Source organism: Ursus americanus, chromosome 6 (assembly GCF_024610735.1).
Source record: "Ursus americanus isolate L20-20 chromosome 6, mUrsAme1.1.p, whole genome shotgun sequence".
Classification (NCBI taxonomy): Eukaryota; Metazoa; Chordata; class Mammalia; order Carnivora; family Ursidae; genus Ursus; species Ursus americanus.
Window position 1 is genome coordinate 31,309,507 of NC_142132.1, and position 18,743 is coordinate 31,328,249.

Genomic DNA, 18,743 nt, shown 5'->3' on the forward strand with positions numbered 1-18,743 from the left:
TGTTGATTTTTTTTAATTTTTTCTTTTATTTTTAAAGATTTTATTTATTAGGGAAAGAGAGAGAACACAAGCAGGGGGAGCGGCAGGCAGAGGGAGAAGCAAACTCCCTGCTGAGCAGGGAGCCTGATGCAGGGCTTGATCCCAAGACCCTGGAATCATGACCTGAGCTGAAGGCAGACGCTTAACCGACTGAGCCACCCAGGTGCCCCTGTTAATTTTTTTTTGAATTGTACTGACAAGATGTAGAGGCCTTAGTAGTTCAGATGAAAAAAGCGGGAATTTTATTTAATGTAGTATCATGCAGCTGATTAAAAAGTTAATGTACTTTAAAGGTCAGCATTTAAAGTTTCAGATTGAGGTGAAAGGAGATAGTAGTTTTACTCTACATATGGTTCTACCACATTGCAAGTATTGAGTTCAGTTCTATATATCATGTTTTAAATCACTGAGAAACCGAGGTGAGTGATAACCGAGTCTCCGCTCTCCTGTAACATAGCACTGGGGTGGTTAACTTCTCTCAGCACTTTGGTTTTTGACCTCCACAAAGAGAGGTATTAGTAATAGATGTGTCAGGTGCCCTTTGGCTCCCAAATGCAATGAACAAAATTTTCATTGACCCTGGTTATTGCTTTTACAGAAATGAATTCCCAGCGTGCAAGAAGGGAGTGTGGGAAGTGTTAAATGTGACATAAACATTTCAGGTGTTTGTTTTTGAAGCACACAAGTAGAGATGTAGCTCTAGAGCCTAAACTTAGAGCCAAGGGCAGCAAGACTTCAACAATTTATGAAATTTAATATTTATGTAATATTTTTCCAACTTCATTGAGGAGTACTTTTCAAATACACTTGCATATATTTAAAGTGTACAGCATGGCGATTTAATACATGTCTATACTGTGGAATGATTACTAAGATCAAAATAATTAACACATCCACCACCCTCCTTAACTCTTTTTTTGTGGTAAGAATGCTTAAGATCTACTCAGCATCTTTTAGATTTACAATACTGTATTATTAACTATATTCACCGTGCTGTACATTAAATCCTTGGAACTTCTGCTTCTTATAACTGACAGTTTGTATCCTTTGAACTGTGTTTTCTCTATTTCCCCTACCACTATCCCCGCTGGCTAGCACAATTCTATTCATTGAAATGAGCTGGGCTTTTTTGTTTTGGGTTTTTTTTGTAAGATTCCACAGAAAGTATTTGTCGTTCTCTGTTTGGCTTATTTCAGTTGGCATAATGCTCTTCAGATTTATCCATGTTGTTGCAAATAGCAAGATTTCCTTCTTTCTTATGGCTGAGTAATATTCCTCTGTGTGTGTGTGTGTGTGTGTGTGTGTGTGTGTGTGTGTGTGTTTGCCACCTTTTGTTTATATTCACACGCTGAAAAGGCTTTTAGGTTGTTCTCATATCTTGGCTATTGTGAATAATGCTGCAGTGAACATGGGAGTTCAGAGATCTCTTCAAAATGATCTCATTTCCTTTGGATAAATCCCAAGGGTAGGATTGCTGGATTATATGGTAGTTCTATTTTTAATTCTTCCAGCAATTTTCTGTAATGGTTGTACCAATTTACATTCCCACCACAGTACACAAACAACTCTGCCGATGAGGTTTGCTGGGGTTCTCCTCTCTTCCCCCGTGGGGTGAAATCCCTCCAAGGGGATCCCTCCTGGCGCCAAGCTGCTCTGAACTGGGGGATGGGGTGATGCAGGTAAAATGCTTTCTAGGCTTTTCTATGTGGCCATCCTTGGTTTTCTGAGTTCCACAAGGTTTCTACTGCTTCCTCGTTGTAGTCCAGAGCTTTCTCAGGCCATTTTTATCAGTTTGTAGTTAGTTATTATTTTGGGGATAGACGAGCATTGGCACCTCCTAGCCCTCCATCTTGCTCACATAACACCTCTATACAATATTAATTTTAAGGGATGAAAGACTGTTTCCAGCTTAGATGTTTATAATGTTACAATTTCTATGTGTGCTACTATAAAGGGATTTTTTTAAATGTAAAACTGGACATAGTAGTCACCATACTTAAATCCAGTATTTACTTTTGCCAAGTATTTCTTACTGAACTGTTTATAAGAATTTATAAGAGGGGGGCGCCTGGGTGGCACAGCGGTTAAGCGTCTGCCTTTGGCTCAGGGCGTGATCCCGGAGTTCTGGGATCGAGCCCCACATCAGGCTCCTCCGCTAGGAGCCTGCTTCTTCCTCTCCCACTCCCCCTGCTTGTGTTCCCTTTCTTGCTGGCTGTCTCTCTCTCTGTCAAATAAATAAATAAAATCTTTAAAAAAAAAAAAAGAATTTATAAGAGGGGCGCCTGGGTGGCTCAGTTGGTTAGGCATCGCACACTTGATTTTGGCTCAGGTCATGATCTCAGGGTTGTGGGATCAAGCCCCACATCGGGCTTCACACTGGGCGTGGAGCCTGCCTGCGATTCTCTCTCTCCCTCTCTCTTTACCCCCCCCCCATTCTCTCTCCCTCTCTAAATAAATAAATAATTTTTAAGAGTTTAATTGTGCTTCTAATTATTGAGAGATCAAAGTAGAGGCACCTGGGTGGCTCATTCAGCTAAGCGTCTGCCTTCGGCTCAGGTTATGATCCCAGGGTCTGGGGATCAAGCCCTGTGTCAGGCTCCCTGCTCCGTGGGAGACTGCTTCTCCCTCTGCCTCTCACCCTGCTTGTGTACTCTCTCTCTCTGTCATATAAATAAAGATTTTTTAAAAATTTAAAAAAGGAAGATAAGGGGCTGCTGGGTGGCTCAGTCAGTTAAGCATCTGCCTTTGGCTCAGGTCATGATCTCGGTCCTGGGATCGAGTTCCGCATCGGGCTCCCTGCTTTGCGGGGAGCCTGCTTCTCCCTCTGCCTCTCTATTCTCTCTGTCTCTCCTGAATAAATAAATAAAATCTTTTTAAAAAAATAAATAAAAAATAAAAAAGGAAGATAAAAGTAAAACAAAAGGCTATTACAAGAGAGGAATTTTTAGGGGCGCCTGTGTGGCTCAGTCATTAAGCATCTGCCTTCGGCTCAGGTCATGATCCCAGGGTCCTGGGATCGAGCCCCGCATCAGGCTCCCTGTTCAGCAGGAAACCTGCTTCTCCCTCTCCCACTCCCCCTGCTTGTGTTACCTCTCTGGCTGTCTCTCTCTCTCTCTCTGTCAAATAAATAAATAACATCTTAAAAAAAAAAAAGGGAAAGGAAGAGAGGGATTTTTATTAGTCAATTCATAAAGTAGGAGAGTTCTTAGACCCAAGATTTCAGAGCAGGAAAAAAATGATAGCACTAGACCTTCTGCTTTCAGCTGTGATAGAGTAACAGGAACCAGATTTACTCTCCCACCTAACTAATAGCTAAACAACTAAGCAGCTTAAAAAGCAGAGAAAATTATGAAGAGACAATTTTCAAGAAGTTGGATATCAGGCATAAAGGACAGTTATCTATGAGAAATGGCCAACGATGGATATGGATGACCTAGGATTGCTCCAGTTTACTGCCTTAGAGTTTCCAGGCCATGGCAAAGGAAAGGGGGAGTCATGGCAGAGCCAGATGGATACCCTAAATTAAAGAGACAGAATAATCAGAGAGACCAATGCAGCTAGTGCTGGAGAGGAGAGAGTTGCATAGAAAAAAAAAAAAAAAGAAGAAGAAAGAATTCTCTAGATCCACAGAGAGGTGCCCTACATGTAAGGAAACTACCTGAGGCCAGGCTAAGAACTACTGGAAGATAAGAAGGAATGGTTGTCACACAGAGCCAGGAATAGTGCCTTTTCCCTCCAGCCAGATTAGAAGATGGCCTAGTGGATAGAATACTGGGTAGTACTCAGAAGGGTCTTGTCTCACTAGCGGGGAATAGTTATTAGCCCTAGACCGAACACTACTCTTAGTTTATTTAATAATTCTTAAAGCAACATGTAAAAGGATCAAATTATTTCCAAGTAACTTAACTGCCTCCTAAAACAAAGCTCAAGAATACTTATATCAATACCAAAATATACAGCACCATGAATTGGGGTTATTTTTTCCTAATTTTTCTCAGTTTCTGTTCTGAAAATATGGAGGTTGCACAGTATAATGAAAAAAATATTAGATTGAAAGTCAGGAGAGCTGAGTTCTTATCTAGTTCTGCCACTAACTTGTCATGTGACCTTTGTCAAATCTCTTCCTTTTTCCTGGCAGTTACCTCAGGGGTAAACTGAGGGATTTGGATCAAACTCTAAAGTCCCTTAAATGCTTAAATTCTGTTGTCTTCAGGCCTTCTGTATTTGTTCAAAGGAATCAAGAACATTAAATGCAGAAAACATTGCTTTATTCTACTTAGTTTAACAGTTTGTTTTACTGTCTGTTCTTATCAGACATGAGGGATTTTCTAATTTTATTTATTATAAAAAATGTAAATAAAGTCAATTTGAAATTTTATATTTTAATTCAAATTTATGTTATTTAATGGACAAATCAAATTATGCATAAAATGTTTTAACATCTTTATTGAGGCATATTTTATAGATCATATAATTTACCCGTTTCAAAGGTACAATTCAATGATTTTTGGTAAATTTACCAACTTGTGTGTCCATCACTATATATCAGCTTTCAACCACTTCATAATCCTAATAAAATCCTTCATATTTATTGTTAATCCCCATTCCCCCACCCCAGGCAGCCACTAATCTCTTTATCTCTATATATTTACCTTTTCTGGACATTTAATATAAACAGAATCGTATATGTAGTCTCTTGTATTTGGCTTCTTCCATTTAGTATAATGTTTTTGAGGTTCGCCTGTGCCATAGCATATATCAATAGTTGGTTCTTTTTTATTGCTGGATAATATTCCATTGTGTGCATATATCATATTTTGTCCATTCATCAGTTAATGGACATTCAAGTTGTTTCCCGTTTTTGGCTGTTGTCAGTAGTGCTGCTAATAAGAACAGTCATGCAAAGGTCTTTGTATGGATGCGTGTTTTCATTTCTCCTGGATAGATATCTAGGGATGGGATTGCTGGGCCATGTGGTAGACTTATGCTTAATTTTTTTCCAGCTTTACTGAGATACAATTGACATATAACATTGCATATTTAAGGTGTACCATGTGATAATTTGATACACATATATGTTGTGGAATAGCTACAATAAGGTTAGTTAACACCTCCATCACCTCACATAATTACCCGTTTTTTTTGTGTGTGGTGAGAATATTTAAGATCTACTTTCTTAGTTGGGGCGCCTGGGTGGCACAGTCATTAGGCGTCTGCCTTCGGTTCAGGGCGTGATCCTAGCGTTCTGGGATCGAGCCCCGCATCGGGCTCCTCGGCTGGGAGCCTGCTTCTTCCTCTCCCACTCCCCCTGCTTGTGTTCCCTCTCTCGCTGGCTGTCTCTCTCTCTGTCAAATAAATAAAAACAAAATCTTTAAAAAAAAAAAAGATCTACTTTCTTAGCAACTTTCAAGTCTATAATGTAGGATTGTTAACTACAGTCACATTGCTGAGCATTAGATCTCCAGAACTTCTTCATCTTATAACTGGAGTTTGTACCCTCTGACCCACATCTCCCCATCTACCCACTCCACTCCTCAGCTTCTGGCAATGACCATTATACTCTCTTTCTATGAATTAGGCTTTTTTAGATTCTGTATATAAGTGAAATCATATACCATTTGTCTTTGTCTAACTTATTTCACTTAGTATAATGCCCTCAAGATCCATCTGTTTTGCCACAAATGACAGGACCATGCGTAACTTTTTAAGAAACTGCTCAACTGTTTTCCCAAATAAGGCTTCCTGTTACTCTACTTTCTTGCCAGTACTTATTGTCTATCTTTTTTATTTATTATTTTAGTGGGTGTGAAATGCTATTTCATTGTGGTTTTAATTTACATTTCCTTTTTTTTTTTTTTTAATTTTTTAATTTATTTGACAGAGAGAGAAAGAGAGAGCACAAGCCGGGAGAGCAGGAGAGGGAGAAGCAGTCTCCCCGCTGAGCAGGGAGCCTGACACGGGGCTCAATCCCAGGACCTCAGTATCATGACCTGAGCCGAAGGCAGACACTTAACCCACTAAGCCACCCAGGCACCCCTAATTTACATTTCCCCATGGTTAATAGACGTAATACATTGTGTGTTCCTAAATCGAGAGTGGCTGTTTGTTTTACCTCATTCAGATTGCTTTCTTATGATAATTTTTATGATTATCGGCAATAGAGCCTAATTGTCAGTCTCATATATGACTTGCTATCCCCTTCTCTTTTTTTTTTTAAAGATTTTATTTATTTATTCGACAGAGATAGAGACAGCCAGAGAGAGAGGGAACACAAGCAGGGGGGGTGGGAGAGGAAGAAGGCAGGCTCATAGCGGAGGAGCCTGATGTGGGGCTCGATCCCACAACGCCGGGATCACACCCTGAGCCGAAGGCAGACGCTTAACCGCTGTGCCACCCAAGCGCCCCTCCCCTTCTCTTTTTAATAGTCTGTACCTCATTCTTAGAAAAAAAGTTTCCTTTTTTTTTTTTTAACTTCCATCTCTACAGAATATGATTCTTCTAACTGTAGGATCTCATCATCACTGTCCCTGTCCCCTCATATCTTAAACCTGCCTTGCCACTTTTGCTTTCAAACATACTAGATTCAGTTCAGTCCCTATTAAAATTCCAATGGCATTTTCCACAGAAATAGAAAAAATAATCCTAAACTTTATATGGCACCATAAAAGACCTCAAATAATCAAAGCAGTCCTGAGAAAAAAAGAACAAAAGCAGAGTCCCTGCACCTCCTGATTTCAACTTGCGTTACAAAGCTACTGTAATTAAAGCAATGTAGTGCTGGCATAAAGGCAAACATATAGGCCAGTGGAATAGAATAGAGAGCGCAGAAACTCATGCATATACAGTCAGCTAATTTTTGACAAGAGTGTCAAGAATACACAATGAGGAAAGGATAGTCTCTAATAAACGGTGCTGGGAAAAATGGGTATCCACATGCAAGAGAATGAAAGTGGACCCCTGTCTTAAAGCACTCACAAAAATGAACTCAAAATAGATTGAAGACTTAAATATAAGTCCCTAAATCATAAAACTCCTAGAAGAAAACATAGGGGAAAAGCTTCTTGACATTGGTCTTGGCAGTGATTTCTTTGATAAGGCACTAAGAGCACAGGCAACAAAAGCAAAGCTTCTGCACAGTAAAGGAAATAACAGATTGAGAAGGCAATCTAAATAATAGGAGAAAATATTTGCAAATTCAGTAGCCCCCCCCCCCCCCAAAAAATCTTTAATGGGCAAAGGACCTGAAAGGACATTTCTCTAAAGAAGACACACAAATGAGCCAGTAGGTATATGAAAAGATCCTTGATGTAAGTCATCAGAGAAATGCAAATTAAACCACAATTAGATATTACCTCATACCTGTTAATATGGCTATTATTAAAAAAAATAGTAACTCAGGATGTGGAGAAAAGGGGACCCTGGTACACTGTTGACTACCCATATGACCCAGCAATCCCACCTCAAGGAATTGAAAATCAGGAATTGGAAGAGGTACCTGCACTCCTCTGTTCACTGATACATTATTCCCAATAGCTCAGATATGGAAACAACCTCATCAGCAGATACAGGCAAAGAAAATGCAGTAAATACTCACAATGGAATATTATTCAGCCTTAAAAAAAAAGTCTGCCATTTGCGGTAATGTAGACGGACCTGGAGCAAATTATGTTTAGTGAAATAGGCCAGACACAAAAAGACAAATGCTGTGTGGTCTCACTTAGATGTGTAATCTAAAATAGACTACATAGAAGCAGGGTGTAGAATGGTTACCAAGGACTGAGTGGGGGGCAGGGAAATAGGGAGTTGTCAGTCAAGGGGTACAAAGTTTCAGTTATGTAAGGTGAGTAATTTCTAGAGATCTGTCATGGCATAGTGACTATAGATAACCATAATGTACTATATTACTTACTTGAAATTCTTTTTTTTTTTTTTTAAGATTTTATTTATTTATTTGACAGAGATAGGGACAGCCAGCGAGTGAGGGAACACAAGCAGGGGGAGTGGGAGAGGAAGAAGCAGGCTCCCTGCGGAAGAGCCTGACATGAGGCTCGATCCCAGAACTCCGGGATCACACCCTGAGCCAAAGGCAGACGCTTAACGACTGAGCCACCCAGGCGCCCCACTTACTTGAAATTCTTAACACACATGCACACACACATATTATGTGAAGTGATGCATATGTAAATTGGCTTAATTATAACAATTATTTCACAGTGTATCTGTATATCAAATGAAATCATCAAATTGTATACCTTAAGTATACAGAATTTTAAAAATACTTCTAGAAGTGTTCTATTGTTTTCTACATCTTCTACAAATTACCATTCCATTCTCTTGATCCATTATCCAATTTTTAAAAACACTTTTCAGAGTTCCAGGATCGAGCCCCACATCAGGCTTCTCTGCTGGGAGCCTGCTTCTTCCTCTCCCACTCCCCCTGCTTGTGTTCCCTCTCTCGCTGGCTGTCTCTCTCTGTCAAATAAATAAATAAAATCTTTAAAAAAAATAAAAAATAAATAAAAACACTTTTCACTGCCTTCTTGTTATTTCTTTACCTTCTTATTCTCTGCTTAAATGTGTTGCGTTTGTTTCTACCACTTAATTAAAATTTCCTTCTCAGAGATCAACAACAGCCTAGCCACGTCCTACAGCTTTTCTTTGCACGGCATCATTAACCACTCTCTACATATACTTTAAATTTTTTATTTTGGACACAATACTATCCAAGTTTGCCCCTTAATATTCTCATAGCTCCATTCACCTTAGTTGTCTCCTCTTTTTCCTTCCTGTTGTAGATGTTTGATTAGACTGTCTTTGGCTTTTATTCCTGTACTCCATTTTCTTGTCACTTCAGCTTTTATTTTTACCATATGACCCACAAATCTTTCTCACACCTGAACTTCATACAAAGTCTCACACTTACGTAGGGAACATTTTCTTTTCAAATCATAGGTGTTTGGGAAAGTTTATATAATAGCTCATAAAAAGAATGACTGTTTTATATTTGTTTTTAAAAGACCACATTGTTTTATAGTGCACTAAAGCATTATCGTCTTTCAGAGTTTAAGGGGCTAAATAAAATTTAACCAAAAACTGAATTTGGCCTGTACACTAGGGATTTCCTTCTTAGTATTTATTCAAGTACTCTGGGAGGAAAATGTATTGGTTACTCATTTCTTATTTCTTATAGGAGCTGTTCAATTAAATTTTCTCTCTCATGTTTTTCTCTTCCGTTTGAAACCTTTTCCTTGTGCTTGTTTATAGCCTTTACCTGAGGAAATGTTATTCCCAATAGATAGCATATGTACCAGAACAACACTAGCATCCTTTTTACTAGAATTTAGAAAAATAATTTTTGAACTCAATATTAATATTAATATTCTCCTAAGGTAGTGATTGTATTCATAGACACTAAGATATAATCCTTCCTGCCTTCTCTGGCCTTTATCCCTGAGAAGATTGCCTTTATAGCATGTTCAGATGTTATTTTTCTACTTTTTGAAACTAAACATTGTAATAGTACAAAAATCTTTTTTTTTTTTTTTAAGATTTTATTTATTTATTTGACAGAGAGACAGCCAGCGAGAGAGGGAACACAGGCAGGGGGAGTGGGAGAGGAAGAAGCAGGCTCCCAGCGAGGAGCCTGATGTGGGGCTCGATTCCAGGACCCTGGGATCATGCCCTGAGCCGAAGGCAGACGCTTAACGACTGAGCCACCCAGGTGCCCCAACAGTACAAAAATCTTAAGTGTCTTTTAGCATAAATTCAGTGAGGCATTCCTAAAGAATATCTTCCATTTAATTTTATCTTCTCCAATAAAAGATACAATATTCATTCAACATCTCTGATGTACTGCTCAGGAATTCTGTGAAGCATTTCTATATGCCAGGCATAGTGCTAAATAGCTATAGAGGCTGGGAAGAGCCCTTGTCCCCAAGGACACAGGTGAGTAAAACCAGCAGATATAACAAAGGATTAAGTGTTATGATACAGAACACACTACCTGTCCTTTTTCATTCCACAAGTATTTATGGAGTACCTACTGTGTCCTGGCACTCTGCTTGGCTCTGAGAATTCAGCAGTGAATAAGACAGACCATGTCCCTTTCCTCATGAAGCTTTTAAGTCTCTGTGCAGTTCTCACGAGGCCATATATGAGGGAATTTTGCACTGCTATTTTCTGTACTTGGAATGCTCTATCTTTGCATGACTGACTTCTTTGTTCAAATGTCACCACCTTGGAGAGTTAGCCTTCCTGTCTTATTTCATATTATCCCTCTCTCCCAGTCACTGTCTGGTATACTACCTTGGAGTTCCTGCAAAGCACTTACTATCAGAAACGATATCATTTATGTACTTGCTTATGATCTGTCTCTCCTTTGAGAGCAGGGACTTGCCTGATTTGATCATTACCATATCTCTATGTGTTTGAACAGTGCCTGGCACATTTGGGTACCTAACAAATATTTGCTGAATGGAAGAGTCAGTGACTGGATGCATGGTGCTGGAGAAAGGCATTAGCAAATAAGGTAATTTCAGATAGTGGAAGTCTAGGTAATCAGAGGAGGTATACGGAAGAGGAGAGTTAGGGAAGTCTGATGTCTAGTACTTTAGTACTCCTGACCTTATTCCCACTCCCACTTTATCTCTTCCATTAACCCTTCCTCACAGTGCCTATGCCTGAAGCCCTTAATTTTTGTGATCTCTTGGCCACAGGAGATACTGTTTACATCCTCAAAGTTGAAACTCCTAATATCCTAAAATCTTGCTCAACTGATGACCTCTACTCATGGTTCTTAAGCTTTATTCTTTTCACTAAGGCAAAATGGCAAAATATCCACAGATTTTTCCAAGATGCAAATGGTGTGCAGATATTTTTCTTCCTTATTTTGTGCTCAGCTTGTGTGTCTAAAAACATATGACCTTGTTTCTGATAGAATTTTAAATTTTTTTATTGATATTTTCCCTCTAGTAATCTTGGAATGGATGTCTGGGATTCTGATGAAGATGCAAATCCCCCATCTAATTCTATGGAAGAATCTGGAGATTGGTCACCAAATGAAGACTTTCATGGGTAAAAGTAACATAATTGTAGATGAATATTTTATGAAAGTTTAGATACATGTTAATAATGGTTGAGCAGGGAGAAAAATCCACAGGATTGGCAATCAGGAAGTCTGCATTCAAATCTTGATTCTGCCACTTATAAATTGTAGGTAACATAGAGCCAGTGACATAACCTTTTCAGGCCAGTGCTGTTTAATTTGTAACATAAATCAGTGGACAAGATCAGTTAGCTTTTCTTAAGTCGTATTCTAAGGACATATGAAACTAATATTTTATGAGGTATTAGTAGTTTTACAGGAATAAAAAGTGTTAAGTCAAATAAATTTTGGAAATGCAAGCTGTCGTCACCACGAACACCAGCTTATTAAAAGCCCTTAGAATTCCCGAAGTAAAGAAATTTATTAAATTTTATCAAACCCAGCATTTTCCTAACTTAGTCAAGCACAAAACTGCTTTTCCCCCCTGACAGAACAAGCATTAACATGGTATGGGAGACTAATGTTCTCCAAGCTGTTTGGCAAATATTGAACTAGGTAATCTCTATGATCCCTTCAAAATTTAAAATGCTATGATTCTAAGTAATAATTTGTATTTATTCTACCAATATGTCAGAAAGTGGATTAAGGTTATCAAATGGTACTAGAATATCTTCTGTGACTTACGTATCTACATATGTGTGTGGGGGGGGTATAAATGGAATTAGCATACAACGCAGCATTTGCACTCTTGAGCATTTATCCCAGAGAACTGAAAACTTGTTCACACAGAAATGACATGAATGCTCATAGCAGCTTTATTTATAAAAGTAAAAAACTGGAAATAACCAAAATGTATTATTTATATTGTAAGCTCCATTAATAGTTCTTAGGACTAATTATACAAAAATCAATATATGTCTTTTACTTCTTCTGACATGAAGTCAGTACAATAATCCAGCATGTCATCAGCCATATTTGTAAGATTACTTCTTTAACCTGTCACATAGGTTATGATAAAAGTGATCTGGTTATGACATTCCTCCAAATGAAAAGATGCTGTGGAATATGTTGTGCTCTAGTTTTTAGGGGAAAAAATTAAAATTTAACACCAACACTTTTGTATGGAAATTTACAAGTTAGTTGCAGGAGAGAGTTTGGGGCTCATCAGCACAAAGGAGAAAAATGAATATTTGGCACAATTCAGTTCAGAGTACATCACAACGATTTATGTCCTGTTGAGATGAACAAAGGGAAATTTTGCTAATGGCATAGGATTTATCCTTTATTTTTCAAATACTTTGGATTTATAGTGTATTTTCCCCCCAGCAGGACTGGGAAAAGGACAAGGCTTCTTAATGACCAGCACCCTCGAAATGATGTACAGATAAAGGATTATGATTATGTCAACAATGGACCTGCCCAGAGACATGGGGATTTTTATAAACACCAGTGCAACGACAGCATGACAGAAGAGAGACATCTGAGAAATTGGGATTTGGGTAACAAAGGACCAGGACCAAGATGTTCATTCTTTGCTAATCACCAGTGTTTTGATGTCTCCCAAGAGGAGACAGATTTCAATAACAAGATACATGGAACCAGACCAAGACCATTTCATGATCACCAGCCTCACAGTGACTGCCATGAACCAGATGCTGGAGATGATTCTGATTTTGTTAGCAAAGTTGCTAGACAAAGGAGACATTCCATTCAGAATCATCAGGCCTATAGTAACTGCTGGGAACAATTTCCAAAAAAAGATTTTGGTTTTATTAACAGAAGCTGGGGACAAAAACGACGACTTTTCTATAACCACCATGAGTACCCACTTCATGGTGATTTTCAGGACCAGTTACTTGTACAAAGTTCTCATTTTTTCAATAGAGGTGGTGGTTTTCAAAGGCAAAAACGTTTCCACCAGGACTGTTTTCATGACGAAATGAACTGTGAAGATGTAGAATACAGCGATGGAGTATCAGAGCACACGCAAGGGTCTCTACATGACCACTCCAACGGTGACTTCTCAGAGAAAATGTTATCTAAAAAATACGTTAAAAGAGGTCATGGACAAAGACTACCACCTTTCCCAAAGTTTCAAAAACAAATGCAGTTAAGAAATTTTGATTTCAACAGTGGAACAGGACCATGGCAAATACCTTCCTGTAACCACCCACCTAACGATCCACAAGAACAGATTCTATCGGAAGACTTGGATTTTGAACAGGAAACATCCTTACAAAGACCACGATCTTTTCGGGACTCCCCACTTCCTGATAACATAAATCCTGATTGGCATTTAGATAAGTGAGTCATTTGTTTTGCACAGTAAGGAGTAGTACTTGACTCCAACAAAACACACAGACTTCTTTCAAATTAGGTATTTGTAAAAAAGTGGTATAAATTATCACCCAAAGCAAAAATTCAGATTTATTCTTGTATGGATTCAATTTATAATCAAGGTTTATTTCTCATGCTGTGAATTATAAATTTACCTTTATTTCCCAAGATTACAGTAAGTATACAAATTAGATTTAAATGTTTAACCCTTCACTGTAAGCTAACAGTAAAAAAAAAAAAAATCAGATACAGATTTTTCACGGAAATACCATGACTTTTAGATAAGGATTTTTAAAGATATAGTCGATCCTTGAACAACATGGATTTAAGCTGTGTGGGTTCACTTACGTGTGGATGTTTTACAATACGGTACTTTAAGTGTATTTTCTCTAATTTTTGAATAACATTTTCTTTTCTCCAGCTTATTGTAAGAATACAGTATATAACACATATAGCATAGGACCACATGTTAATCAACTGTTTATGTTACCAGTAAGGCTTCTGGTAAACAACAGGCTGTTAGTAGTTAAGTTTTGGGGGAATCAAAAGTTATACAGGCATTTTCAACTACCCAGGAATCGGCACCCCTAACCTCCAAATTGTTCATGGGTCAACTGTATTCCTTTTAGATGTGCTACAAATTTTTTCTTTAATTTTAATGCCAGTATGGTTAACGTACAGTGTTAAATTAGTTTCAGGTGTACAACAAAGTGATTCAGCAATTCTATATATTACTCAGTGCTCATCAGGGTAAGTTTAGTACTTTTAATCCCCATCACCGATTTCACTCATCCCCCACCCACCTCCTCTCTGGTAACATCAGTTTGTTCTGTTTTTTTTGGTTTGTCTTTTTTTTCTTTCTTCGCTACAAATTATTATTTTTTTTTTAAGATTTTATTTATTTATTTGACAGAGACAGCAAGAGAGGGAACACAAGCAAGGGGAGTGTGAGCACTCCCGCTGAGCAGGGAGCTCCATGCGGGGCTCAATCCCAGGACCCTGGGATTATGACCTGAGCCGAAGGCAGACGCTTAACAGCTAAGCCACCCAGGCGCCCCTACAAATTATTTTTTGATATACACACGCCAGTAGTCCTTTCTCTGCCATGCAGTAATTGTCTCTCGGTGCCGTCAGGAGAGCAGGGTCTACAGTGAAACTGAAGTGCAAGACAGGAAGGAGAGAGGGGAACCCTGACATCCGAAAGGGAAAGAACAAGATAAGAAAGGATAGAAAAAGGTATAGAAATAAAAAGCCAAGGGGCGCCTGGGTGGCGCAGTCGTTAAGCGTCTGCCTTCGGCTCAGGACGTGCTCCCAGAGTCCTGGGATCGAGCCCCACATCAGGCTCCTCCGCTATGAGCCTGCTTCTTCCTCTCCCACTCCCCCTGCTTGTGTTCCCTCTCTCGCTGGCTGTCTCTCTCTGTCAAATAAATAAATAAAATCTTAAAATAAATAAATAAATAAATAAATAAATAAATAAATAAAAAGCCAAGCCAGGAAAAGAGAGCAGTGTGCTGGGATAGAGAATAAGACCATAGAAGAGGGAAAATTTTGAGAAAGGAGATGGAGTAGAAAGTTATTATGTGCCTTCCTTTTTAATTCAGAATGTTTCCTCCAGTTGTACAACATTATTCTATACATACCTGGAGAGATGTGAATTTTTACCTGTGGGCTATGGGCTATCCTGGTTTTCTTTAGAAGCTTTTCTTTTTTTCTCTTCTACCTTTTCTCCCAACATCTCACCTGCCTTTTTTTCTCACATCACAGGGCCTGTGGCACTGAGAGCTGCAGAGGCAGCAGTCAGAGGCAAATACTGATTTAGCCGCGAAACCATCCTTTTCAGTCCTATCCCTGATTGTTACCAGTGACATATCAACACGTTAGAAAACACGCATGTCATGAATCCACGTGTATGCAGGGTTTATATACCACCTCTGCAGATCCCGGCCACTGCCTCTGGAAATGACTGTCACTTCTCCCTTGTGGTTTGGGGATTGCAAGACCAATTAATTAGTTCATCTGCACCTGGGTTACGAGTGGCTACTAGTTGGTACCAGTTAAGCTAGAAATTTGTTTCATTTCCTTTATAATAACTTCACTCTATTCCATGGTTATAAGTCTACACCTAACCCCAGCCCACTGTTTTCCGTTGGACAAGATAAAAGACAAGATTGGTCAATAAAAATCTCTTATTCCCCTTAGGACAGCTTCTCTATTACTGATGATGCTCTGGGTTAGGAGAGTTATAGTATTCAAGAGAGGCCATGTAAAAGAAAAGGTCTTTGTTTGGCTTGCTTTTTCTCCTGTCTTGTCACTCAGGACCAAATTTGGGGTCAGGATTATAAGCATCTTAAGTGAAAGAACAGAAGCTTCAGTATAAAAGGATATTTCATACTGATTTATATTGAACTACTCAATAGAAATCAGATTGGAGTTTTTGTTTTAAATTACCTTGTTTTTCTTAATTTACTAACTTCTTCAGCTATTGACAGGATTAAATTGGCTCAAAGGTATTCTGATCTAATGGAGATACCTATAAGAAAAATTGAGATAGACCAAAAGTGGCCTTGGTTTGAGGGGAAAAAAGGGCAGATGACAGCCAAGACAGGATTCCTCCTGCCCTCTTCCTTTCAACTTACCCACTACTGACAGGCCCAAGTATAATACAGCATATTAGCAACTTGGAGAAGAAGGGACTGTAGTAGGAGAAAAAATAAAGGGTTCTTTACAGACACTATCAAATATTTACATGAAAAATCTGCAATTATCCCACAATTGTATATTTTAGTAGAGGTTAGTTGAAAGATTTTAGGTTTAAACATATATGAAAAGCAAAAATTACAATTTAAAACAGGTGAGTCATTAGCCTTCAGCTTCTCGGTGCCAAATACTCTTAACAGAGACCATCTATAAGTTACATAACCCACTGATTTGCTGCTATACCAAATGATTCTGCTAATCTAACGTCATAATATAAAAAGGAACAGACAAATATAGCTGCTGTGGCCCTAATTCTCTCTGCAGGGTGAAGAGGGGCCTACCTCCTTTCATGTGAGATGCATTCTTCTATGCAGTTAAGGACCCGAGCCCTCTGTTTACTTTTACTGCATTGCAGTAAAAAAAAGGGGATTCTGTCCCCCTTCACCATTTGACTGTTGGTAAAAGGGTACACTCACTTTTTTTTTTAGCACAGTGCCCCCCGTAAAGTTTGAATCCTGCTTTATGATTAGAATTAACACTTGTTTCTGCAACACTGGCAAAATGATGACAAGTGTCGAATGAAGTTCTATAATGGGCACATAGATGTGTATTATCCTACTGTTGTTTATGTTTGAAAACTATAATAATAAAAAATTAAAAATAACTGTTTCTGTTACATTATTAGACTGGTGTATGCAGAAGATAATCGAAGAATACATTCTTCACATGGATTTAACTTCAGGAGACAGAGCAGACTGGCAGCATATTCTTCACAAGAACTTCCATCTTCGTGTGTATTCCAACAAGATGGTTCAGTTGACTATTATGGAGGCAGAAATCCAAGAGATACGGAACAGCACAAAAGGTCATATTTTTGAGCTACTGATTATAATTATAGTATGCCTGTCAGTTGCAGAGCTAGAGAGAGACCATTACGACTTACACTAGAAAAAACTGCAATTACTGCTGAGTAGTTCACTTTAAAAACTGCCCACTACTTATCTATATTTGCCCCCTTTGCATTATTACTGGGCCAAAAATCATCTCAAAATAAAATAAGTTGTATGTCAAAAGGCAACCTATGTTATTATAAAATTAGCCATCTACAGCTTTCAATTTTTCATGAGTTTATAAATATAAGGAAACTATAATGTGGAATATATATAATTATTGCTTTTTCAGAATGGGAAATTTGATTTATTGAGGCTCTATTTTTAGTTATATATGCTAATGAATTGCATTTCTGGTAGCAAACTTTATAAAAAATAATTTCCTTATGTTTTTTTTATTCCTTTTACAAGTAATTATTGTGTGCATATAGCAAGAGATTATAGCTTCCACCTAGTTGGTTAAGCTACAAAATTATAGAGTTCAAAAACCCATCAGAACTAAATTTTTAAGTCAATAACTCTTTTTTTTTTTTTTTAAAGATTTTATTTATTTATTTGACAGAGAGAGAGACAGCCAGCGAGAGAGGAAACACAAGCAGGGGGAGTGGGAGAGGAAGAAGCAGGCTCATAGTGGAGGAGCCTGATGTGGGGCTCGATCCCGTAACGCCGGGATCACGCCCTGAGCCAAAGGCAGACGCTTAACCGCTGTGCCACCCAGGCGCCCCTAAGTCAATAACTCTTTATCCCTGGTAGTGACAGGAAAAATCCATCATATATGGACTACAGGAAACAAACTGAGGGTTTCAGAGGGGAGGGGGGTTGGGGGATGGGCTAGCCGGGTAATAGGTATTAAGGAGGGCGTGTATTGCAATGAGCGCTGGGTGTTATATGCAAACAATGAAGCATGGAACACTACATCAAAAACTAATGAAGTACCATATGGACTAACATAACATAATAAAAAATAAAAAAATAAAATTTGAATTCCCATGCCAAAAAAAAAAAAAAATTCATCATAGACAGGAATAAGAAAAGACCTGAACTTCATAGCATTTTTAAAGTTTCCACGTAGGCCTGCATTGTGGATCACCTACCAGCTCTTTCCCATGCGTTTCTGCCAGAAGCACAGGGGTAATACACTGGCAGAAGAGCTGGGAGAAATCCCTCTGAGGCACACTGGGTCTTCGCTGAGTGCTAGGCAGTGGCTCCCCAAAGGCAGAAGGGAAGGCAGACAGAAATCTGCCGAGGCACAGAAAACTGACAAGAACAGCAACCCTTGAAGAATGTTGTATAAGAGAAAGAGGAAGCTTTGTAAATTGCCCTTGAGCTGGCCACTGGAACAGGCTGCCAAATGACGGATGGCAGTCAGGCAGATGACCACTTACCTGAGGGCCAGCGAAAGGAAGTCCATGGGATGCGGAAGTAGTCTAGGTGTTTGATACTCAAAGTTTGGACAGCAGCACCGGCATTACCAGGCAGCCTGTTGGAAATGTAGAGCCTCAGCCTCACCCCAGACCTACTGAATCATCTTTTATTAATTAAAATTAATTTCTATTTCAACAAGATTCTTGGGTCAGTTATATACACATTAAATTTTGGTAAGCATGACCTTTTAAGAATATTTTATTTATTTGAGAGAGAGCACACGAGCGGGGTGGGGGGAGGAGCAGTGGGAGAGGGAGAAGCAGACTCCCCGCTGAGCAGGTGGCCCCAATGTGGGGCTCGATCCCAGGACC

The 18,743-nt window shown here is 38.8% G+C and overlaps 2 protein-coding genes across 2 annotated transcripts in view; one reads left to right on the forward strand and one right to left on the reverse strand.

Annotated features, from left to right (window-relative positions):
- Positions 1 to 18,190, forward strand: part of LOC148109786 (uncharacterized) — a 36,579-nt gene extending 18,389 nt beyond the window's left edge. Inside the window, exons 8-10 of the mRNA XM_087863187.1 lie at positions 11,011 to 11,112; positions 12,413 to 13,387; positions 16,803 to 18,190. Of these exons, the coding sequence (XP_087719313.1) occupies positions 11,011 to 11,112; positions 12,413 to 13,387; positions 16,803 to 16,995 (1,270 nt within the window). The 3' untranslated portion in view covers positions 16,996 to 18,190. The remainder of the gene's footprint in view (positions 1 to 11,010; positions 11,113 to 12,412; positions 13,388 to 16,802) is intronic.
- A 185-nt stretch (positions 18,191 to 18,375) lies between these two features.
- ENTPD1 (ectonucleoside triphosphate diphosphohydrolase 1) overlaps positions 18,376 to 18,743 on the reverse strand; it is a 99,370-nt gene continuing 99,002 nt past the window's right edge. Inside the window, exon 11 of the transcript XR_006777352.2 lies at positions 18,376 to 18,487. The gene's annotated coding sequence lies outside the window, so the exon portion shown is untranslated. The remainder of the gene's footprint in view (positions 18,488 to 18,743) is intronic.